The sequence below is a fragment of the Bos taurus genome, chromosome X (genome assembly GCF_002263795.3).
Source record: "Bos taurus isolate L1 Dominette 01449 registration number 42190680 breed Hereford chromosome X, ARS-UCD2.0, whole genome shotgun sequence".
In the NCBI taxonomy this organism is placed as follows: domain Eukaryota; kingdom Metazoa; phylum Chordata; class Mammalia; order Artiodactyla; family Bovidae; genus Bos; species Bos taurus.
In genome coordinates, this window is record NC_037357.1 from 34,108,127 (window position 1) to 34,134,354 (window position 26,228).

Sequence of the window (26,228 nt, forward strand, 5' to 3'; positions counted from 1 at the left end):
ATTAGAAGGCTGAAAAATCACCCTAAACTCACAATTATTTCCCAGTAATGACTCCTTGTTCTTGTGGAGACCAGGGTGGGGAAGGTGGTTGGAATGGAAGGAAGACAGGAAAAATTGGTGGTTCAGAATTCTGAAAATTGTCAATGGGTTGATAAATGGCACATGGATGGGACAGGTGACTGTTCTTTTGTGTACTTGGCCTGCCTTTCTATTAGATTGTCACTTGTGTGTCTCTCTCTCCCTTAGAGCACCCTGCATTGTTCCACAGCTTCTCCACACCTGTCTGTGGGCCATCTACTGTAAATCTTCCTTTGGATGATGCATTTTACCTAGTGGGGACCATTTGTGTCCTTAGCGCTCGGACTCTACAGGTAAGTATGTTGGGTGTGTGTCTCCCCCGTTGTGGCCATGCAGGCTTCCTTTAAAGGGACATGTCCTCTTTGGTCTCTCAGCTACTGGACAGCACTGCTAAAGCACCTGATGTGTGCAGAGGGTTGTGTTAGGATATGTGAGTGAGAAAAGACCAGCCCCTGTGTTTCAGAAGATGAACACCCTAAAGAGATGCACACTCATTGACAAGTGGTTTTGATAGCATATTAAACAGGTATACAAGGTCTGGGGGCTGGGACATAGTAAGAGAGAAATCACCATTTTGGCGGGTGGTTAAAAGAAGGCTCTGTCACCAGGTGAGTTTTGAAGCAGCTCTTCTGTCTGCCCGTTGCTCACTTAGTATCTTTCTAATAGAGAATTTCCAGATTCTGTCTCAAAAAAAAAAAAAAAAAAAAAGGAAAAATCTTTAGTCTTTAGATTCATTTGATTGGTTCAGACTAATGAGTTATTTACCAAGTGACGTACTTAGCAAGCACCTACTATGTGCCAGGCACTTTGCTTGGTGCTGGAAAAACAGACAGTAGACAAGTAATATTAACAGATGTCATGGAGATGATAAAACAGAATTGTGTGCTAATGACTGGTGGGAGTGGGAGTCCAGTAGAGTGTCAGGGAAGATCTCTCTCTGACGATGTGCCTTTTGAACAGAGACTATGAATGATGATAAGATGCCAATCCAGGAAAGAAAGGAAGGCAGTTCAAGTAGAGGGTTCAGCAGCTGTAAAAGTAATGAGGTAGTAACTTGCATGGAGAGTTCCAGGGAACAAAGACCATCATATGACTAGACAAAGTTGTTAATATTGTGATGATGTTGTAATATACAATACATGTACTTACATGAGAGGCCTCTGGATCCAGAGTTCACAACCTTTCTTACTAGCTACAAGATAAGCTCTTGTCACTTACATCTTTTAGCCTCAGGTTCTTTTTCTATAAATGGCGAAAACAGTACCTCTTTGAGGGTTGTTGTGAATTGCAAATAAGACAGCCCCTGGTATATGGTTCAGTTCAGATCAGTTCAGTCGCTCAGTCATGTCCGACTCTTTGCGACCCCATGAATCGCAGCACGCCAGGCCTCTCTGTCCATCAGCACTCAGTAAATTTGAGTCCTTACAGTCAGGATCATCATTGTCATTTTTATCATTATTATTAGTATCATTACAATCCAGAGGGGGCAAAAGATCTGCTTTACTTTTCCTCTCTGGTTTAAAATCTGGGCTTTAACTGACCACATTTCAGAAGCTGTGAGGGACTTCTTCACACTCAATTTAGAGTAGTGATCTATGTGATCTTTAGAAAATTGGTCAAGAGAAAAGCAATTAAAGTAAGTTGCTAAATCTGTTGGCCCCGTTCAGTATCCCTCTCCAGCAGTTCTCTGGGATTTGAGCTCTCATATTCGCCATGAGAAGGCAGACATCCCATTTAGAGGTGGCTCAATGGTAGAGAATCTGCCTGCCAATGCAGAAGACATGGGTTGGGAAGATCCCTAGGTCGGGAAGAGCCCCTGGAGGAAGAAATGGCAACTGATTCCAATATTCTTTCCCGGGAAATCCCATGGACAGAGGAGCCTGGTGGACTACAGTCCATGGAGTCACAAAGAGTCAGACATGACTGAGTGACTAAAACATCAACAACCCCCAAATCTACTTCCTCATCTGAGAAAGAAAAATCTCATTTGAGACGGTGCCCTCACCCTGGGCTCCCTTTTGGCACGAGGATCTCTGTTTGTGACCTATGCCAGTTTTTCTCTGGGCTTCTGGGATATTTGTTTCATATTAGTGGTCATTTCAAAGAACAAATCTTGTGAGAAAAGAGGGCTTTTTGGAGGAAGACTTTGTTCCCAGCGTGGCTGTGTAGCAGTGGAAGTGTGGTGAACTCAAGAGTTCAACTTTGAGGTGGACCTACCTTGATCCTGCATCTACGAGTTGTACATCTTTGACCAAATCATCCTAGCTCTCAAATCCTCGATTTTCATGTTTGTAAAATCGAGTGCCTTTATCACAATGATATACAGATGAGTTGGATTTTCAAATTTACTAAAACCTATACAGATATGTCAGATATTTTTACTATGTAAGTACATTTTAAGTATCTAAAATGCCAATTTTTTTGCAGGGCTTTTTCCGTACAAATGGGCCTAGTCCATTGGTCCCAAATTTGGGTGAGGATGAGCTATCTGAGGACCACAGGTGAGAAACTATTGTTGTAAGTAATGGGGAACTAGGGTACACTTTTATCCAACAAAACTGAAACAAGAGAAATCATATCTATGACTATTTTTCCATCAAAATGGGGAAAAAAAAAATTGAGTCCAGATGAGCAATCTACTAGTTTGAACTTCCTTTCTCAGCTAGTATAATTCATATTTTTTTCTAACATATAAATACAAGTAATTGGCTTTCTATAAAAGAAATAAAGCAATAAACATAGCAACCTTAACTGACACAGATGTTTAATTACTTTCAAATTAAGACAATACAGTACACATAGACTTGATTGCTTCTTTTTTAAAAACACTTTAAATGGTAGAAGAATGAATAAGCATTGTAGAAACTGCTATTATACAGGTGTTCCTCTTTTTTGTGAATCTAATCTATTCTTTAACATTTGTTTGTTAACAAATTTTCAGAGAATAAAGGGGGTAATTCCATTATTTTGACTGGGAAAAGTAAAAATGCACTCCTGACCTATAGAAAAATGCCAACTTGCTAGATATCACTTCAACCCCTTAATTCGCCTATTTAACAATCTACCAAGAATTTTTACAAAATAGAAATTTTTTGCAATACTATCTAGTCACTTCATATTTGATAAACACATTAGTAGATATTTTATATGTAATAAGCCATAATAGTAGACATTGCTCAGTGTAGGATATTGAGAATGGATTACATATTCCTTCTACATTGCAGTGTATGTGGAGATGTAAATAAATAGCAAAATAATACATTAAAGATGAGCACTAGATGCCAGTAAAAGTTAGCAAAATAAAATAAACAAGATGATGCTTTGAGAAGATTCTTCTGATGGAAGGCATGTTTATGTGAGGTCTGGTGGTGGGAGAAGAGAGCTGGAGGCTGTGGTCTCTGTTAGGCTTTGGTGGTGAAATGAGGTAAGGAAGAAACAGCTGGTACAGAAATGAGTTAAACAGGAAATGCCTGAGGTTCATCTGTGTCTGAATCTGAGGAACAGGGGAGAATCTTCCCTTTCTGGCAGGAGAGCTCAGACGTGTTTGGTGAGGAACCATTGTCTAAAGCTGCACACCAGAGCCACAGGATGAAAAACAGAGCTCATGGTGGCAGTCTGTTTGCGTTCCTTTTGCTTGGTGCCCTACAACTCTTGCTAACACATGACCGAGTTTGTAATTGTGTCACAGGTCTGCTCGTGCCACCATCACACTCACGTGCCCCAGCAAGATTTTTTTTTTTTTTTTGGAGAATCTCAAATTTTTTGTACATATTCATCACTATATTTATGGTTCATAGGAGTTAGGGACACGTGCATGGCCAAGTTTAAGACTAACAGCCATTCAAAATTCTTAATGTGTTTTATCAAACACTACAGTGTTTCTTGTAGTGCATGCGCTTCTTTGGGCCTCTTGCTGCTGCTGCTACTGCTATGTCGCTTCAGTTGTGTCCGACTCTGTGCGACCCCATAGACGGCAGCCCACCAGGCTCCCCTGTCCCTGGGATTCTCCAGGCAAGAACACTGGGGTGGGTTGCCATTTCCTTCTCCAATGCATGAAAGTGAAAAGTCAAAGTGAAGTCGCTCAGTCATGTCCAACTCCTAGCGACCCCATGGACTGCAGCCTACCAGGCTCCTCCGTCCATGGGATTTTCTAGGCAAGAGTACTGGAGTGGGGTGCCTTTGCCTTCTCCACTGGGCCTCTTAGACTTACCCATCTTCTTCATTAGTTCCTTTACTTTATTAGAAGACCTTTTACTGCATAAGGTGGGAGAGAGGATATCTATAAAGCATACAGTGTTTAAACACGAGCTCTAGGTACTACTCTGTGAGAATACCTGAGCTACAATAGCAGCCAACCATATCCTTTCACCTGAGGGTACATGACTTGAACATATTCTTCCATGCAACTTACAGCAGGTTTGTTTAGTAGGTTTGGGTAATGAATTTTGTGTCAATTAGTAGATCATTATGGCAAATCTTCAGAGAGTGAGAGTTCAGAGACTGAAGAGACCTGCATTTTATTTTTAAGTGGAACTTAATTGAATGAAAAATATTCTGATGCAGAAACAAGCCAGCTACTACATCAGTGCCACTTGGTCTCCACTCAATATAAGGAAAGGCTTAAAATCATATCTTTTCTAATATAGTGAGAAATTATCATTATTGGAGGGATGCACCATAATGCTATATATTTTAATACTTTCATAAATATGCCTGCAGTTTCTTCAAATATTAGGCAATAGATTTTTCATCATGTAGACAATAAGATAAAAACATGACAAGAAATAACTGATGGATTTGATGAAGAAAATTCTGTATAATTCCAGCTGTCCTCACTTCCCTCTCATATCCCTCTCCTCTTTTCCAACACTATGGCTGCTTTTCCAGGTCCAACCACCTCAGGTCTCACATGATGGGTTGTTGGTGGACCTGGCTCATCCACTAGTCTGAAGTCTATAAAGGAGGACCTGGCAGCCTCATCCCTGTTTAGCACAGAGCTTGACATTGAGCAGGCATAAATGAACATCTGCTTAGGGACTCACTGATGGATCCTATCAAAATGATAATCCATTCTGTGTCATGAGACTTCACAAATATAGTACAGTATTGTTACACCTCAGTGTGAACCAGTATTGCCTTATTTTTTTTTCATAGACTTATTCTTTGTCCTCTGGATATTTTCAGATAGCAACAAGAAGAGAGATATACGTCAGGCATTAGTTTGTAGGCACCCTGAGTGGCAATTGATAATCTGTTCCGCTTTTGTGGTCTGAGGGATGGTTGAAAAAGTAATCAGGCACAAAGTTCATAGGGACCTAGAGCTCCCCAGATGCTTCTGGAACTTCCCTTGGTAATTTTCAGTGTTTTTTTGAAAGGCAAGAAGCATCCTGTTAAGAGGCTTGAAAGGTTTGTGCTTATGAAAGAAACAGAGAGAGGGAGATTTTAAAATGTTTAGAAGAAAGGGTTTCTTTCCAGGCAAGATGTCCTGTCCTTGCATGTTTCTGAGGCTAAAGAATCTTTCATTTCAGAAGAGGGACTCAGTGGTTGGGTTTTCCATTTGAGCTACAGATACACTGGAGGAGAAGGTCTTGCTTGAACATAGAAAAATAATGAATACTTCAGAACTGGTGAGGAGTAGGCACAGAATTGAATACTGTATGGCCCTTTCCCATCTTCCTACTGCTACAATCAGAGGAAGCACTGAACTACTGTTACTACTCTTAGCTTCTATGTATCAGTGAGGCCCCAAATTATGTCATAACATCATCTTGATAGAAGTGCATCTTGTACTTTATTCCTCATGAGGTGATCTCATGTTTATTGACTTATTCTCCACAAACTGTTAGCTAGATTTTAGACTCATTGTAAAGATGAGAAAGTGCAGTCACAGAGGATGCATGATTTACCCAAAGCCATGCAGTTGGTTAAGCAGTAGAGCTGGCATGGGGACCCAGATTCTCCTGGGCTGGTTTCTGTTAGGATGTCACTTAAAGGCACTGTGGCTGGTATCGGGTTCCAAGGAGAAAACTCCAGGAGTTTGGGAAGTACTTGATTGGGGACATTACTTTGAGAAGACGTTTTTTCTTTTAATGTATGTCGTCTTAGATGGAGAGAGAGAGGAGTTGTTAGTATGGTAGGAGATCACATCAATTAGCCCAAACATTTTCGACAAAGATAGTATCTTTTCCCCCAAAGGTAGAGTAGGTAACACTGGAAAATCAGATGACAGGTATGTCCGAGAGTTCTAGTAGCTCTTCCCTTTGTCTGCAGTCTTCAGAAACTCTCCTGAAGAAGGTGGTCCCCAGGGAGACTCCACCTGTCAGCAACTGCACCAGAAAGAATGTCCCTGGTGAATTCCCCTTTCATCTTGTTTCGGTGAAGTGTTATCTTGTACAGAGCTGTGAGGAGAATCTTGCAAAGATGTTCAGTTCAGTTCAGTTGCTCAGTTCCATCAGCCTCTTTGTGACCCCATTGACTGCAGCACGCCAGGCTTCCCTGTCCATCACTAACTCCTGGAGCTTGCTCAAACTCATGTCCATCCAGTCGGTGATGCCATCCAACCATCTTATCCTTTTTCACCCTTTTCTCCTGCCTTCAAGCTTTGCCAGCATCATGGTCTTTTCCAATGAGTCAGTTCTTCACATCAGGTGGCCAAAGTATTGGATATTCAGCTTCAGCATCAGTCCTTCCAATGAATATTCAGGATTGACTTCCTTTAGGATTGACTGGTTTGATCTCCTTGTTTTCCAAGGTACTCTCAAGAGTCTTCTCCAACACCACAGTTCAAAAGCATCGATTCTTTGGCACTTGGCATTCTTTATAGTCCAACTCTCACATCCATACATGACTACTGGAAAAACCATAGCCTTGACTAGACAGACCTTTGTCAGCGAAGTAATGTCTCTGTTTTTTAATATGCTATCTAGGTTGGTCATAACTTTTCTTCCAAGGAGGAAGTGTCTTTAATTTCATGGCTGCAATCACCATCTGCAGCGATTTTGGAGCCCCCCAAAATAAAATCTGACACTGTTTCCCCATATATTTGCCATGAAGTGATGGGCTTGGATGCCATGATCTTTGATTTTTGAATGCTGAGTTTTAAGCCAGCTTTTTCACTCTCCTCTTTCACTTTCATCAAGAGGCTTTTTAGTTCCTCTTCACTTTCTGCCATAAGGGTGGTGTCATCTGCATATCTGAGGTTATTGATATTTCTCCTGGCAATCTTGATTCCAGCTTGTGCTTCCTCCAGCCCAGCATTTCTCATGATGTACTCTGCATAGAAGTTAAATAAGCAGGGTGACAATATACAGCTTTGACATACTCCTTTTCCTATTTGGAACCAGTCCGTTGTTCCATGTCTAGTTCTAACTGTTGCTTCCTGATCTGAATACAGGTTTCTCAAGAGGCAGGTCAGGTGGTCTGGTATTCCCATCTCTTTCAGAATTTTCCACAGTTTCTTGTGATCCACACAGTCAAAGGCTTTGGCATAGTCAATAAAGCAGAAATAGATGTTTTTTTCTGGAACTCTTGCTTTTTCCATGATCCAGCAGATGTTGGCAATTTGATCTCTGGTTCCTCTGCCTTTTCTAAAACCAGCTTGAACATCTGGAAGTTCATGGTTCACGTATTGCTGAAGCCTTACTTTATTATAAATATGACTTACTTTATTATAAATATGGTGCAGAACTACTTTCTCTGTAGGAAAAGTGACACCTCAAAGATTGACAATGTTATGTATTAAGAAAAATAAGAGAGTTAATATTAGTGTATCATATGTTAATTTCTTTTTTTATGAATAGTATTTCTTTATATTCTCAGGTCTAATTTTCCTTGTTATGGCTTCTTAGATACACCCATCATTTAAAAGTGGACATTTAATTTCCAATTACATGGGTTTTTTAAAGTATCTTTGATGCTAATTTCTCATTTAAATGCTTTCTTCTCTGCAGTCACCCTCTGCGTTTTTTTCAGTCTTTTAACTTTATTGATGCTTTCAATGGCTAAGTCAAAGATATCTCGTGGTAAATGTCACATTGCACTTGAAAATATATGGGTTATTTTCAAATATCTTTTGATATTGATTTCTAACATAATTCCACAGTGATAAGAAAACAGACTCTATGATTTCAATACCTTTAGACCACCTAGTTTTACATCCCTGGATATGTTCCAGTGTCTCCTAGTTTATAGTCTATGGGAATTTAAAAGAATTTGTATCCTACTCTTGTGTGAAAATGGTACAAATCTTAACTGTGTTGAATTAATTGGTTTACAGTGCTTTTCAGGTCTACTATATCCTTCTACTTTTCTATATATCCATTCTGTTAGTTTCTGAGAGTTTGATATTGAAACTCCAACTAAAAATCTTAATTTACCTACTTCAAGATAATTGTAATATATGGTAGAACTATATGTAACTTTGTTCTGTATTTTTCAACTCGCCTATAAATATATTATCAATAATTTTTTTTAAAAAAAAGAAAAAAAGGAAAATAAAAGAGTTTTTTTTTTCTTGTTTGAACTGTTAAAAAACAAAATTTAACTGAGTAAATACGAAGATCTAATTGACTTTATGAGGCGATTCATGAATTGGGCAGCATCCCAAGAGTTATATAGAATGGAAGTTTTTTTATAGGAAGAGGAGTGGGGCCAAGGAATTACTAGCAAAAGCAAAGAAAGGATTATTTTGGGGCCAGGACATTCTTCTTCCTTTGGAGGATAGAAAGGACCATGTGATAGATTACCTAATTGGTGCTGACTAGGAAGTTCCCAACTGGTTGATTAAGATTCCACTGCTGGTAAAGGCTGAGACTGCAGTTAGGTTAGGCATTAAATCTGGGTTTAGTAACATGGGTTTTAGCACAAGTGATACCATTTGGGGTGTTTGTTTTTTTTCTTAACAGAACCTCATTTTTACTGTATTACAGAGAATTTAGTGGTAAGTGAGATGTGTTTTAGTTCAGTTCAGTCACTCAGTCGTGTCCAACTCTTTGTGACCCCATGAATCACAGCATGCCGGGCCTCCCTGTCCATCACCAACTCCCAGAGTTCACCCAGACTCACATCCATCGAGTCAGCGATGCCATCCAGCCATCTCATCCTCTGTCATCCCCTTCTCCTCCTGCCCCCAATCCCTCCCAGCATCAGAGTCTTTTCCAATGAGTCAACTCTTTGCATGAGGTGGCCAAAGTACTGGAGTTTCAGCTTTAGCATCAGTCCTTGCAAAGAAATCCCAGGGCTGATCTCCTTCAGAATGGACTGGTTGGAGCTCCTTGCAGTCCAAGGGACTCTCAAGAGTCTTCTCCAACACCACAGTTCAAAAGCATCAATTCTTCAATTCTCAGCTTTCTTCACAGTCCAACTCTCACATCCATACACGACCACTGGAAAAACCATAGCCTTGACTAGAGGGACCTTTGTTGGCAAAGTAATGTCTCCGCTTTTCAATATGCTATCTAGGTTGGTCATAACTTTCCTTCCAAGGAGTAAGCGTCTTTTAATTTCATGGCTGCAATCACCATCTGCAGTGATTTTGGAGCCCCAAAAAATAAAGTCTGACACTGTTTCCACTGTTTCTCCATGTATTTCCCATGAAGTGATGACCGTTTCTCTTTTCACCTATTTATAGACGTATTCAAGAGGAAACTGGATGTTTTGGAATGGAATCCTCAGAAGTTGAAATTACTGATGTAGAAGTACGTACATTGAGTACATAGAGTCATGCCTTATTTCCATAATGTTGACTGTTTAGTTAATGTGTGTGGCCAAGGTGGGGGGAAGAAAAGAATTTTCCTGCTACCCTTCTAGGTTCTCAGGTAAGATGCCCCTGTAATTAAGACAGGATTAACAGGAGAAGGATGAATGGAAGCTTAGTAATGGGTATTTATATATTTCTTACATACATGGGAGAGACCCAATAATATTGAATAACTCTCTGAAATGACTCAAGCCACCATCTTGAATACCATTTTCAGCTAAGATAAAAGAAGGTGATGGGAGTGGGGAGTCAGCAGTGGGGATACAGTAAACAAGGGTTAAGGTTTTCTGCAGATTTAAGTCCTGGTCTTCTGCATTAATAAGTTTCTAGAAACTAAGAGTCATCCTTTTCTACCTGGTGCAGAAAGGGAGACATACTTATAAATGGAGATTTCCCTTATAAATATAAATGTATCTTACAAAATGGTAACTTCTATTGGTTTTCAGAGCTCCTCCTCTGCCTGCTGTTTCTTAGAAATAACCAGCTCAAAATAACCCTTATGCCAACAAGTCATATTTTGGGGTGGCAATTTCAGCCTCCCTCGAACCTACATATAAAGGTTTTTAATTTGAAGTATCCCATATGGACACAGAACATGAGTGGTATTCCATAGTTGCCATTTTATAGTTATTTCTTATTGGAAGCAGTAACAGCCATGCTTGGAATGGTCCCTGTAGTAGCTTTAAAAAGAATTAAGCTAGCCTCTGTGCCAGACATCATTCCAAGTCTTTTTGACTTGTGAGTGCATTTTGAAATCAGAGGTTATATAGCCTATAGCCTGCTCCTATAGGCTATGTGAGTAGACTCATGAGATGGCAGAGTCCTCTGCCGATTATGGGTAGAACGAATCCCTAATTAATGTGAATTGTCCTCCATCCTTTCCTTAAGCCATTAAATGTATCATTCAATTATCCATTCACCAGACGTTCCGCTAGAGAACCCTATAGGGATATACCTGAATAGAAATATGAAACTTGGGTCTGCCCTCAATAATCTAAATTCTAGCCTGGGGGATAAGATCAAAGTGCAAGAAAAACAGATATAGAACAACAAATAACCATCCCAGGAAGCCTTCCCCAATGAATAGGCTTTCACCTTACTTGTTACTCCATGGGTGCATACAACATAGCTACTAGGCTGATTCAGGGTGGTGGTGATAGTACTATAGAGAGAAAGATGGCTTGGGTATCAGAAGATAAGAGCTCAATTCCTGATTCTGCCTTTACCAATTAATTATGTGACCTGGGGAATGTTATTTTACCATGGGAAGCTTCAGTTTCATTATGTGTAAAATGGGAGTGGTAATAATCTCTGCCAGGCTACCTCATAAAGATTAGATAACACTCAAAGGAACTGCATTTATTGAACTGGCCAAAAAGTTTACTTGAGTTTTTCCATATGATGTTACAAAAAACCTGAATGAATTTTTTAGCCAAACCCATCTCAGGATATTGTCTGTATTCCTGCAATAGAATGAATCTTCTATGAGAGCGGGGGTAGTATTGTTCATCAGCATGTCACCAAACACCTTGAACAGTACTGGCCACACATAGTAGGTGTTCATAAATATTAAATACACAAAAGAATATTGTATGATAAAACAGTCTATTTTTATAGCACTCTTCAAATGTCTGGTAAAGGGATTTAAAGAACAATATTGACAGGTTGGATGTGTAGACTGTCAGTTTGGCTTTCAGCCTTTCACGTGATTTTGCTTAAAAGTGTTCACATTCATGAGACTGTGCAGACAGCAGGTGTTTTTAGTATTTAAGTTCTTCTGTAACATGGAAATACTATGAACATGTATTTTCAATATGAAGTGCTGGTTTTTCTATTATATTTTCTAACTCTTGCTCATTCAATAAGCTACTTCTGTGTAGATAAAACTTCTCCCTTCTGAAGAGGTACCTCTGCTTAACCCAGCTTTCTGTTCAAGATGGTATGAAACAGCGAGGAAATTAGGTAGAACAAAGTTAATTTAAGTGGAACAATGCTCTGTTTATACACAAACTAATTTCAGTTATGCTAGGAAAAGAGGCCAAGACATCCATATAGCTCTGGCCATCAGTCTGACATCTACATAGCTGACAGCCTGACTTCATCAGTCTGTCAACAAATATTTACCCAGGACCTGTTGTGTGCTATGTGTGAAGAATCCAGTCCTTCAACTTAGTGTTTTGAGGAAAGTTGGATTAAAAAAACTCTCACTTTATAAAACCTAAGTAATTTTAACATTTAAAGGTCAGTTTGTTTTTTTTTTAAAGAATCTCATAATCTTATCACAATGGCCCAATTGCTATTTAATTTTGCTATTTCCATTCAGTCTCGGTCTACCATCACTTCTGTTTTTAACTTTGTTATAAATGATAGCTTGCCTGCTACTCCATTTCCTTTGGTCATCACTTATTGCTAAAGTCTGTCTTTGGACAGTCTCAAATTTAGTCATTTCAGTAACTGGACAATATACTATGGTATTAAGGGACTTGTGTTTCCAATCAAGATGGAGCAACAGGGACCAGATTGACTTTCCTGCCCAAAACAGCCAAAAATAAAAAACAAAAAAATACGACATAACAGTTTTCAAGATAATGGACAGAAGGCAACAAAAGACAGGGACTCTTAAGAGATAGGAAATGAATGAAATGAGCCCTGCAATTGCCATAACTTACTACCCAGAGAGTTACCAGGCCATTTAGCCAAGAGGGAGGACACACAGGGATCCCAGTAGAATTCCTGAGCTGAGGAGACTGAGGTGAGACTAGATAGTCTAAAGTTGCTTGCAGATTACCAGAGAGGAGAGGGCTGCATGGATGAAGGTTGCTATGGGGATCTGTAAGGGGAGAGAACCACTCAAGAAATTAGAGGAAACAGTGCCAAAATTCTTACAGGGTCAGTAATGCTTCCTGTTTCTATCTGCCACATTGGAAATTCTCATAATACACAGGACACGAGGCATAAGAGTACACAGAGAGATCTTGCCTCAGTTATGGGGGAAAGTTAGCCCCAGGCTGACTATTGCTCTGGTTCTGACTATCAAGTCATTAAGGCAAGACCAAAGGGATCCTAAAGGAAATCAACCCTGAATATTCGTTGGAGGGACTAATGCTAAAGCTGAAGCACCAATAATTTGGCCACCTGATGCGAGCCGACTCATTAGAAAAGAACTGGATTCTGATAAAGATAGAAGGCAGGAGGAGAAGGGGACGACAGAGGATGAGATAGTTGGCTGGCATCACCAACTCAATGGACATGAGTTTGAGTAAACTCTGGGAGATGGTGAAGGACAGGGAAGCCTTGTGTACTACAGTCCATGGGGTTGCAAAGAGTTGGACACGACTGATTGACTGAACAACAGCAACAGCAAATGGGCCAAATTGTTTTCAAGTAATTTAACTACAATCCAAAACAAAGATAGAGTGTTTCTAGGAATGTAAAATAATCCATAATCCAATAAATAAAATTAACAATATTTGGCATCTACTCAAATATTACCAGGCATTTAAAAAAGCAATAATATGTAACTCTTATTGAAGAGAAAACCCAATCAATAAAAACTCACCCAGATCCAATACAGGTTTTAGAATTAGTGGACAGGGATATTAACATATGTGTTACATACGTTCAAATTTTCAAGTAGAGATGTGGAAGATGGGATAAAGTCTCAAGTTAAAATTTGAGCAATGAAAACAACACTGGATGGGATTGATGGCAGATTAAACCTTGCAGATTTTGTAGATTGGGAAATTTAAAGACGTTATAATAGAAATTCTCCAAATAAAGAGAAAAAAAAGTTTAAAAAGAACAAGAAAAAAGGAAAGTGTATCAATTGGCTGGTAGAAACTTTTCAAGTAGCCAAATGTACATGTAAATATAGTCTCCGAAATGTAGAGGGAAGCACAAGAAAAAATATTTGAAATAATAATGGCCAGAGATTTGTCCACATTTGATAAAAGCCGTAAACCCAGAGATTCAAGGATCTCAACTGAATCTAAGCAAAAGAAGAGTGAAGAAAACCACACAAAGCATACCTTGGTCCCTGCCACGTATCATAATATTTTGATCTGTCGGCTGTTACTATGGACTATGTTGTATTTAATAAAGCAGGTTCTGTTGAGAGCAGCTACTAAAAGGCTTCTCTGATAGCTCAGTTGGTAAAGAATCCGCCTATAGTATGGGAGACCTGGGTTCGATCCCTGGGTGGGGAAGATCCCCTGCAGAAGGGAAAGGCTAGCCACTCCAGTATTCTGGCCTGGAGAATTCCATGGACTGTATAGTCCATGGGATCGCAAAGAGTTGGACACGACTGAGTGACTTTCACTTCACTTTTCCAACTGGCAAGGAATTGAGAACAAGGCAAAGTATTGAGAACAAAGTTCTCTCCACAAAACCACCACTTCACTGTTTGATCAGCAGTGGCTTTAAGTAGTAGTATCAACGCTCAGTTCAGTTCAGTCGCTCAGTCGTGTCCGACTCTTTGAGACCACATGAATTGCAGCATGCCAGGCCTCCATGTCCATCACCAACTCCCAGAGTTCACTCAGACTCATGTCCATCGAGTCAGTGATGCCATCCAGCCATCTCATCCTCTGTCGTCCCCTTCTCCTCCTGCCCCCAATCCCTCCCAGCATGAGGGTCTTTTCCAGTGAGTCAACTCTTCACATGAGGTGGCCAAAGTACTGGAGTTTCAGCTTCACCATCATTCCTTCCAAAGAACACCCAGGGCTGATCTCCTTCAGAATGGACTGGTTGGATCTCCTTGCAGTCCAAGGGACTCTCAAGAGTCTTCTCCAACACCACAGTTCGAAAGCATCAATTCTTCGGCGCTCAGCTTTCTTCACAGTCCAACTCTCACATCCATACATGACCACTGGAAAAACCATAGCCTTAACTAGACGGACCTTTGTTGGCAAAGTAACGTCTCTGTTTTTCAATATGCTATCCAGGTTGGTCATAACTTTTCTTCCAAGGAGTAAGCATTTTTTAATATCATGGCTGCAGTCACCATCTGCAGTGATTTTGGAGCCCAGAAAAATAAAGTCTGACACTGTTTCCACTGTTTCCCCATCTATTTCCCATGAAGTGATGGGACCAGATGCCATGATCTTCATTTTCTGAATGTTGAGCTTTAAGCCAACTTTTTCACTCTCTTCTTTCACCTTCATCAGGAGGCTTTTTAGTTCCTCTTCACTTTCTGCCATAAGGGTGGTGTCATCTGCATATCTGAGGTTATTGATATTTCTCCTGGCAATCTTGATCCCAGCTTGTGCTTCTTCCAGCCCAGCGTTTCTCATGATGTACTCTGCATAGAAGTTAAATAAGCAGGGTGACAATATACAGCTTTGACGTACTACTTTTCCTATTTGGAACCAGTCCGTTGTTCCATGTCCAGTTCTAACTGTTGCTTTCTGACCTGCATACAAATTTCTCAAGAGGCAGGTCAGGTGGTCTGGTATTCCCATCTCTTGAAGAATTTTCCACAGTTTCTTGTGATCCACACAGTCAAAGGCTTTGGCATAGTCAATAAAGCAGAAATAGATGTTTTTCTGGAACTCTCTTGCTTTTTTGATGATCCAGCGGATGTTGGCAATTTGGTCTCTGGTTCCTCTGCCTTTTCTAAAGCCAGCTTGAACATCTGGAAGTTCACGGTTCACATATTTCTGAAGCCTGGCTTGGAGAATTTTGAGCATTACTTTCCTAGTGTGTGAGATGAGTGCAATTGTGCTGTAGTTTGAGCATTCTTTGGCATTGCCTTTCTTTGGGATTGGAATGAAAACTGACTTTTTCTAGTCCTGTGGCCACTGCTGAGTTTTCCAAATTTGCTGGCATATTGAGTGCAGCACTTTCACAGCATCATCTTTCAGGATTTGAAATAGCTCAACTGGAATTCCATCACCTCCACTAGCTTTGTTCATAGTGATGCTTTCTAAGGCCCACTTGACTTCACATTCCAGGATGTCTGGCTCTAGGTGAGTGATCACACCATTGTGATTATCTGGGTCATGAAGCTCTTTTTTGTACAGTTTTTCTGTGTATTCTTGCCACCTCTTCTTAATATCTTCTGCTTCTGTTAGGTCCATACCATTTCTGTCCTTTACTGAGCCCATCTTTGCATGAAATGTTCCCTTGGTATCTCTAATTTTCTTGAAGAGATCTCTAGTCTTTCCCATTTTGTTGTTTTCCTCTATTTCTTTGCATTGATCACTGAGGAAGACTTTCTTATCTCTCCTTGCTATTCTTTGGAACTCTGCATTCAGATGCTTATATCTTTCCTTTTCTCCTTTGCTTTTCACTTCTCTTCTTTTCACAGCTATTTGTAAGGCCTCCCCAGACAGCCATTTTGCTTTTTTGCATTTCGTTTCCATGGGGATGGTCTTAATCCCTGTCTCCTGTACAATGTCACGAACCTCTGTCCATAGTGCATCAGGCACTCTGTCTATCAGATCTAGTCCCTTAAATCTATTTCTCACTTCCACTGTATAATCATAAGGGATTTGATTTAGGTCATACCTGAATGGTCTAGTGGTTTTCCCTACTTTCTTCCATTTCAGTCTGAATTTGGCAATAAGGAGTTCATGATCTGAGCCACAGTCAGCTCCCCAGTCTTGTTTTTGTTGACTGTATAGAGCTTCTCCATCTTTGGCTGCAAAGAATATAATCAGTCTGATTTCAGTGTTGACCATCTGGTGATGTCCACTTGTAGAGTTTTCTCTTGTGTTGTTGGAAGAGGGTGTTTGCTATGACCAGTGCATTTTCTTGGCAAAACTCTATTAACCTTTGCCTTGCTTCATTCTGTATTCCAAGGCCAAATTTGCCTGTTACTCCAGGTGTTTCTTGACATCCTACTTTTGCATTCCAGTCCCCCATAATGAAAAGGACATCTTTTTTGAGTGTTAGTTCTAAAAGGTCTTGTAGGTCTTCATAGAGCCGTTCCACTTCAGCTTCTTCAGCGTTACTAGTTGGGGCATAGACTTGAATTACTGTGATATTGAATGGTTTGCCTTAGAAACAAACAGAGATCATTCTGTCGTTTTTGAGATTGCATCCAAGTACTGCATTTTGAACTCTTCTGTTGACCATGATGGCTATTCCATTTCTTCTAAGGGATTCTTGCCCACAGTAGTAGATATACTGGTCATCTGAGTTAAATTCACCCATTCCAGTCCATTTTAGTTCGCTGATTCCTAGAATGTCGACGTTTACTCTTGCCATCTCTTGTTTGACCACTTCCAATTTGCCTTGATTCATGGACCTGACATTCCAGGTTCCTATGCAATATTTCTCTTTACAGAATCGGACCTTGCTTCTATCACCAGTCACATCCACAGCTGGGTATTGTTTTTGCTTTGGCTCCATCCCTTCATTCTTTCTGGAGTTATTTTTTCACTGATCTCCAGTAGCATATTGGGCACCTACTGACCTGTGGAGTTCCTCTTTCAGTATCCTATCATTTTGCCTTTTCATACTGTTCATGAGGTTCTCAAGGCAAGAATACTAAAGTGGTTTGCCATTCCCTTCTCCACTGGACCACATTCGGTCAGACCTCTCCACCATGCTAATCCAAAGCACATTGTCATTAACTGATTCTGTCCCAAAGACTTTATTTTAACGATGAGTTTAGATGAGTTGTTGCCAGCTATTGACATTCTGTCACCCATCTGTAGAGATCTGTTGTTCCTGAACTGTGTTTCACTACATAGGCATTTTGGCAAAATTGGAGCTTGTACATTTTCAGAATGCTTTTCCACTCAAATCCATTCTGCCTGGAGGTGGCAGGCAATTATTCAGAAGATGCTGGCTTTGACCCTGTACCAGGGGCTGAGTAGGGCAGGAGAACTGTAGTGTACATGAGACTTGGAAGCACTTTACCCAAGCTATGTATTAATGAGGAGGACAGGACAAACCTGACTCAGGGAGCAATCATGAAAGCTTCTTCCATTGATTTTATAGCTACAGTGTTCAGTTCAGTAGCTCAGTCGTGTCTGACTCTTTGTGACCCCATGGACTGCAGCACTCCAGGCTTACCTGTTCATCACCAACTCCTAGAGCTTGCTCAAACTCATGTCCATTGAGTTGGTGATGCCATCCAACCATCTCATCCTCTGTCATCCCCTTCTCCTCCCACCTTCAATCTTTTCCAGCATCAGGGTCTTTTCCAACGAGTCAGTCCTTCCCATCAGGTGGCAAAGGATTGGAGCTTCAGCTTCAGCATCAGTCCTTCCAATGAATATTCAGGACTGATTTCCTTTAGTATGGACTGGTTTGATCTCCTTGTAGTCCAAGGGACTCTCAAGAGTCTTCTCCAACACCACAGTTCAAAAGCATCAATTCTTCAGTGTTCAGCTTTATTTGTGGTTCAACTCTCACATCCATACATGACAAAAACCATAGCTTTGACTAGATGGGCCTTTGTTGGCAAAGTAATGTCTCTGTTTTTAAATATGCTGTCTAGGTTTGTCATAGCTTTTCTTCCAAGGAGCAAGTGTCTTTTAATTTCTTGGCTGCAGTCACCATCTGCAGTAATTTTGGAGCCCAAGAAAATAGTCTGTCAGTGTTTCCACTGTTTCCCCATCTATTTGCCATGAAGTGATGGGACTGGATGTCATGATCTTCATTTTTTGAATGTTGAGTTTTAAGCCAGCTTACGGGGAAAATGTTAAAATTGGGGGAGAAACTTCTGGAGTTCCACCCTTGCGATATACACTCATTTCTAGTTCACAGTTGCATCAGGTCTTGGAGGCTGCATTGGTAGCTTGCTCCATATCTAGCCTCAAAGGCCATACTTCTCTTTTAAATCCTTTAATGTATTATTCATAGAAACAATTATGGAATAAAAATGAATCTGAAAGTCCTCTTGAATGTGTGTGAGCTTACTGTTTGCTTTTCTGCCCCATGTGTTCATGTTGATTTCATCTTTACTTTTAGCTTCTAGCTGCCTCTTTTGAAAGACTGTCTTCAGGCCTTCATCCTAACAGTATTTTAAACTAGAAGATTCTTTGCTTTGTTTCTTTCCTTCATTTTTTCCCAAGCCGTTTACTATTACTGTACATGATTCCATCAGTTAAGATCACTTAACTCACCGCATTTCTGTTGATGGGCTAAAAATTATGAATGTACAAATATGGACATCTTAACATCCAAGTATATATATTTCCCTTGAAAATCACCCAGGAAGCAAGGAGCTAGTGATTAAATTGATATATAGCTATGATAAAGAACAGAACCAAGAGGACAGAGAAAGAGAGGTCATATCATATCTTAATGAATATCTCCCCAGCCGAATATCTTTCTCAGCGTAATGAAAAGATTACCACATCCTCAGAAACATATTGCTCATTTTGAAGAGTACAAAACACTGTACTTGAGCAGTGAAGTTGCATAGTTTCCTGAAGTTCAAATGCTGGGACCAGATCTAGATGAATGTGCTCCAACAAACAGCTTCCTTAAGAAAAAATGAGCATGCGTCTATGTGTTAATCTAGTCTAAAACAAACACACAAACACATACACGATCTTTTGGCAGAGATTTCCAAGATTTCACTGATAAACCAGATACTTAAATTTCATATGAACAGTGAGCCCCAGACTATTCAGAAAGGCTCCAGTTGTTATGTAAGTGGAAGTGGATCACTAAGTGTGAATATAATGTATATGGTTTAAAACAACAGATAGCTTAGACTGAGCTTGAAATCACTGGAGTATATCACTCATTCTGCTTCTCACTTGCTGTATGACCTTCTCCTTTTTGACACTATCAAATGGGGAGTTTGCACTAGAAGCTCCCCAGGGTCATTGCTGTCTCTCTGCTACTATATAGTAAAGGTACTTTTGTTAATAATACTTTCAACTTTAGTTTGTATAAAAAAGAGAGAAGTGGTTAAACAGCCCCCAGTTGTCCTTTCCTTTCTCTAAACCTAGTCTGCATGTGGAAGATCTGTAGAAAAATGGCCCCATCAGTGGAGGGTAGTTCTCTTACAGCCTTCCCACTTTTCTGAACCAGCATGCTACCAACACCTCTGAAATGCACACACACACGTGTGTGTGTGTGTTTGTATAGCAACAGCCTTCGACTGGTACACATTTTTCTTATGCTTGTGCTTTTACCACATCTATACCATATTTCTCTTCTGAGTTTTGATGTTGGATAGCATATGACACCCATAATCTCTGCTTGTTGTTACCTTCCAGCAATTTTTTTCAAGTACATGTTTCATGATAATTTTCTGTTAGGTATTCAATTTATTGAAACAATGTTAGAAATGATGTGAAATATATCAAAGTTTGTGTTCTACCTGTGTTTTCTGTTGTTTTATATATCTCTTTGTCACCAAATTGAGATGTCATCTTCTCCTTCCCTTTTGGAAATTCCTAGGAACCAGCAAATACTATAGAGACTGAACTTTCTGAATCATCAGATTCTATGGACTCCTTTAATGTAAATCCCGTTATGTCTGATGACTTCAACACAGTGTCCCCCCTGCCAAGCATACCTGCATCTTCTGGTGGGTACATTTTAACATTTGGATGGGGACTATCAAAAGAAAAATAGTGACCTACAGAGTAGTTACAGTTTTTCAAATGAAGATAGTGTTCTGTTTATAATGGTATGAAATCACAAAAGTGAATTGTAACTTTCTTCATCATCTGTAAGTTTTTGTGAATGATGATTTGAGAGCAGTGCAAATTAATATCTCAGCAATGATTCAAGTGTTTGGGAATGGTATTATTATCTCCAACTTATTTTTTTAAGGTTTTTATTGAAATATGTGGAATCTAGATAAAAATGGACTCACAGACATAGAAAACAAAATTATGGTTATCAAAGGTGAAGCATGGGAAAGGGATAAATTGTGAGATTGGGACTGAGATATACACACTACTATTCATAAAAAAGATAACTAATAAGAACCTACTGTATAGAACAGAGGACTCTACTCAATACTCTGCAATAACCTATATGGGAAAAGAATATATATATAACTGAATCATGTTGCTTTACACCTGAAACTAACCAACATTGTAAATCTCCCATTTAATTTTGATCTAAAGATTGGTGCTAGATCTCAGTCCTTGGAGGAGTAGCACCTTATCTTTTCAGACTTATGCAGCCTTTTTTGCTATGGTATATTAATTGCAGTCCAAAGAAATCTCTTTTTTTTAAAAAAACTGTACTATAAGAAGAATTGTTACTAAAGAGTGAAGTGATAGTCTCTCAAAAACAGTGATATTTACTACAGAAGTTTAAATATTAAAAACATTTCATTAATATAATTGTATGAAAAATAGAATACAAAACAACAGTGAAGGCCAAATGCAAATCATGCCCTCCAATTAGCTGATCTTATCATTGATAACTTGTAGAATCCCCATATATAGAAGTAATGCCTGTATTTTTGAAATATTCTAGTTAAAAATTCTTCCAGTATTGTTGTCAGTCTCAAAGCTTTGTTTAAAAAATCCTTCTAAGACAAAGACAAGTAGCATATATTAACACATATATATGGAATCTAAGAAGATAGTACCGATGATCCTATTTGCAGAGCAACAAAGGAGACACAGACATAAAGAACAGACTTTTGGACACAGTAGGGGAAGCAGTGTGGGATGATTTGAGAGAATACCATTGAAACATATACATATATATACGTACACTATATGTACACTAGATAGCCAGTGGGAATTTGCTGTATGACGCAGGGAACCCAAAGTCTCTGTGGTGCTCTGCGACAAACTAGAGACGTGGGATGGGGAGGGAGGTGGGAAGGGCATTTAAGAGGGAGGGGACATATGTATATGTATAGCCTATTCATGTTGATGGATGGCAAAAGCCATCACAATATTGTTAAGTAATTATCTTCTAATTAAAATTTCTTAAAAAAGAAGAAAAATCCTTTCTAACCAATTGTTTTTGGTGGAGCATGGGCAAAGTCCATGAACCCATGACTGTGATTTTGAAAATGTGTAAGGCCAATTTAGTTTACACACTGTAAAATCCGCTCTTTGAGGTGTACAGTTCTTGACAAAGGCAAAGTCATACAGCTACCACCACAGTACAAACAGAACAGCTCTGCCACCTCTCAAATTCCTTTGTGCTGCGTCTTTGAACTCAAACTCTGTCCCCCATCCTCTGGCAACCATTGATCTCTACTCCATTGATCTCCGGTTTCCTTTTACCAGAATGTCATGTAAATGGAATCATACAATGTCTAGCCTTTTTGGCCTGTCTCTGTTAACAAAATGCATTTAAGATTCAAATGTGTGAATCAGTGGTTCATTCCTTTTTTCTTGCTGAGTAGTACTTCATTTTATGAATGTACCACGGTGTTTTTTTTTTTTTTTTTTTTAATTCATTCATCTGAACAAGAACATCTGGATTGGTTCCAAGTTTTTGGTGATTATAAATAGAGCTAGTAAAACATTTGCATAGAGGTTTTTTGTGTGCCTATACACTTTTAAAGCATTTGGGTAAATTCTTGGGAGTGGGACTAGTGGGTCCTGTGGGAAGTGTGTGTGAAGAGAACTGCCAAACTCTGTACTGAAATGATTCTATCATTTCGCATTATTCAAATAATGTTCTGGGGGCTGCTGAAGGAGAGTCATGTCACACCACCTCCAAGAGCACTTCAGGCAGATCCAAGATCCTGTCTGCTTGGGAACCTAGTTTTTCAGAAGTGCATTATGACTAGGTTTGATTTGATTAGTTGAAACATACCAAATTCAAGTAGCAGAGCCAAAAGAACTTTTATAATGAAAAGACACAATGTGAATGGGTTGGGTGCCTGCTTATGCTTGGGTGTATGGACTTCAAATGTGAACAGATTTTTAAATAATGTTCTGAATTACTCCTGGTACCTGGTGCATCTAATCCATAACATGGAGTAAAAGTGTACCTTCCTGTTTCTATAATATATAACAAGAAATAAACAGAGAAATCTGTGTAATCTGTTTGGGGATGTTAGTAATTTAGCCTTTTTCGTTATGAATTCCAATTTTTTCTTCCTCAGAAATGTACTCGAGGCAGAGCTTTGAATCAGAACGTGGGATGGGACATGTGACTCATGTGTATGAGTTGAAGCATGTACACAAGGTGAGTGTTATGGATCATACAGAAGAGTCAGACAAGGATGTCCATGAGAACCAGGAAGATCAAGAATATGAAGAGAACCATGAGGAAGTCCAAAAGGACTGGAAGGATCAAGAAAACAAGAAGGACCAGGAAGACGAGGAGGGCCAGAAAGAACAAGAGTATCAGGTAGGCTGGGTGGGCCAGGTGGACCAGAAGGGCCTGGGGGACCAGTAGTAACAGCAGTATGAGCAGTACCAGCAGACCCAGGAAGACCAGGTGAACCAAGTGGAGCAAGAGACTGGTCCTCCAGTTTGGCTGCTGATATCAGAGATCGGGTGCTCTGGGAGTCTTGCTCCACATATCTATCTGTACCACTATCCCTAAAAAGCCCCAAATTTCCACTCTTGTGCTCAATTTCACTTTGCAGAAAGAACACTCTTTGTTTATTTTAAAACTGTATCATCATTTCTGTTGTACTGGATTTTCTGATGCTGCTGAGAATCCAATGGGCCCTAGCCAACAGGGAGATTGGAGGTTCTTTAAGTAAGATGAAGTACTGTTCTCCTCTTAACTTGAAATATCCAAAGACACTCTGTACTTGAGAGAAAGTTTGAGTCAAATAGGAAGTTTGACTACTAACAAAAGGCACTGTTTTTAAGCGCTCTGCTCGTTATCTGTGAGGAGATGCTAACTGTCCCATGGGAGGATGGTTTTCCTGCCTACCCATACCAACACTTCCACACCACAAGCTAGGTCTCCCCAATGGGTTGTCAGAATGTTAGATATATCCCACTTTCAACTGTCAGCACCAATGTATGGTTCAAGGCCAAATCAAAGCAGTTGGATTCATGACTCTTGTTGTTCTATGTCCAAATTTATCTACATAATCACAGGTTTGGGTGATTATCTTTATATTAGAAAGGATTATTGTCATCAGGATTGGCAGCCAAGATAATGAGTTTATGGTCTGTTATGTGGAATTGTATGCAATAACTACCAAGCGTTAGGTGAGTCTCTTCATTAGATGGCATCCTCTTCTAATGAGAAGAAGCGAGGGCTAGAAAACAACTGTGTTTTGGCCCCAGCACTGTGACCTTGGCACACCCCTGAGCCTCAGTTTCTTCACCTGAAGTGGTCTGCTTGCCTTGCAGGGATTTTTAGACTGCTCTGAAAGTTCTTTCAGCTATTTAAAAGAAAATTTGTGAAGAAATACATTTGTCTTTGTTTATGTCCCTATCAGGCTAGAAAGTTGTGCTTCCCCTTTCACTGATGATGCTTTCTCTTCTTTGAGTTAATTTCTTTTTAAGCTTTAAATATACCTTTTGTTTAAAATGGTCAAAATAATCAGCAATGTGTATAGCCTGGCTCTTCCTGTGATAATGTAATAGGCTTGTTTCTGGGTGCCATGGACTGACAGACTGGAGTATACCCAGAAGACAGAGAAAAGCTGGAGAAGGGAAATTTTAGAAGATTTTTTCCTTGTGACAAGAACTCTTAGGATTTGATCTCTTAACAACTTTTATGTATAATATACAATAGTGTTAGTTATATTTTTGTCACGTTGTATGTTACATCTCTGTAACTTATTTATCTTTAACTTGGAGTTTGTATCTTTTGACTGCCTTCATCCATTTCCCCACCACCCCCACTCACCTGTGCTAACCACAAATCTGATCTTTTTGTCTATGAGTTTATTTTTGCAGTGTAATTGACCTAGAACACTATGTTAGTTCCTGGTATACAACACAGTGGTCTGATATTTTTATACATTTTTAAATGATCACCACAATACGTCGTTACCATCTGTCACCATACACATACATAATTATTGACTATGTTCCCCATACTGTACTTTTCACATCTGTGACTCATTTAATTTGTAGCTGAAAGTTTGTACTTCTTAATCTCTTCATCTTTTCCTCTAATATCTCACTCTTGTCCCCTCTGGCAACCACCTGTTTGTTCTCTGTATCTATGACTCTGATTCTGATTTGTCTTACTTGTTCATTTGCTTTGCTTTTTTACTTTCCATATTTTAGTGAAATCAATGTGTTTGTCTCTCTCTTTCTGACTTAATTTAGCATTATACACTATTGGTCCACCCATGTTGCTGCAAATGACAAAGATTCATTCCTTTTAATGACTGAACATATATATTCCATACAACATATAATATTCCAATTATATGTTTGGGCTGTGCTCAGTTGCTCAATCGTGTCTGACTCTTTGTGACCCCAAGGACTGTAGCCTACAAGGCTCCTCTGTCTATGGAGTTTTCCAGGCAAGAATACTGTAGTGGATTGCCGTTTCCTTCTCCAGGAGATCTTCCCAACCCAGGAGTTGAACCTGCATCTCTTGTATCTCCTGCATTGGCGCACGGGTCCTTTACCATTGTGCTACCTGGGAATCTCAAATGTATGTATGCTCCATCTTTATTCATTCATCTTTTGATGGACATTTACATTGCTTCCATATCTTGGCTATTGTAAATAGTGCTGCAGTGAACATCAGATCAGATCAGATCAGTCGCTCAGTCGTGTTTGACTCTTTTCGACCCCATGAATCACAGCATGCCAGGCCTCCCTGTCCATCACCAACTCCCAGAGTTTACCCAGACTCACGTCCATCGAGTCAGCGATGCCATCCAGCCATCTCATCCTCTGTCGTCCCCTTCTCCTCCTGCCCCCAATCCCTCCCAGCATCAGAGTCTTTTCTAATGAGTCAACTCTTCGCATGAGGTTGCCAAAGTCCTGGAGTTTCAGCTTTAGCATCATTCCTTCCAAAGAAATCCCAGGGCTGATCTCCTTCAGAATGGACTGGTTGGATCTCCTTGCAGTCCAAGGGACTCTCAAGAGTCTTCTCCAACACCCTTCTCTAATTAGTGTGTTTCTTTTCTTCAGATAAATACCCAGGAGTGGAATTTCTGGATCTTATGCTGGTTTCATTTTTCATTTTTTGAGGAATCTCCATACTGTTTTCCCATAGGGACTATACCAATTTACATTCCCACCAACAATGCAGGAGAGTTCCCTTTTCTCCATATCTCCACCAACACTTTGATTATTTGTTGTCTTTTTGATAATAGCCATTCTCACAGGTGTGAGATAACATCTCGTTGTGGTTTTGATTTATGTTTCCCTGATAATTAGTGATGTTGACCATCTTTTCATGTGCCTCTTGGTAATATGTATGTCTTCTTTGGAAAAAAAATATCTGTTCGGATCCCCTGCCCATTTGGGGACTGTTTATTTGTTTGTTGATGTTGAATTGTATCAGTTCTTTGTGTATTTTGGATATTAACCACTTATCAGATATTTCTTTTGCAAATATA

At 39.7% G+C, this 26,228-nt stretch overlaps 1 protein-coding gene across 5 annotated transcripts in view; it reads left to right on the forward strand.

The window, feature by feature from the left end:
• Positions 1-26,228, forward strand: part of PASD1 (PAS domain containing repressor 1) — a 108,231-nt gene that overhangs the window by 71,165 nt on the left and 10,838 nt on the right. For all 5 annotated transcript variants that reach the window (XM_024988626.1, XM_005227617.5, XM_059883773.1 and 2 more), the window contains exons 8-12: positions 247-371; positions 2,506-2,579; positions 9,707-9,773; positions 20,204-20,333; positions 22,836-23,083. In XM_024988626.1, coding sequence (XP_024844394.1) covers positions 247-371; positions 2,506-2,579; positions 9,707-9,773; positions 20,204-20,333; positions 22,836-23,083 — 644 coding nt within the window. The remainder of the gene's footprint in view (positions 1-246; positions 372-2,505; positions 2,580-9,706; positions 9,774-20,203; positions 20,334-22,835; positions 23,084-26,228) is intronic.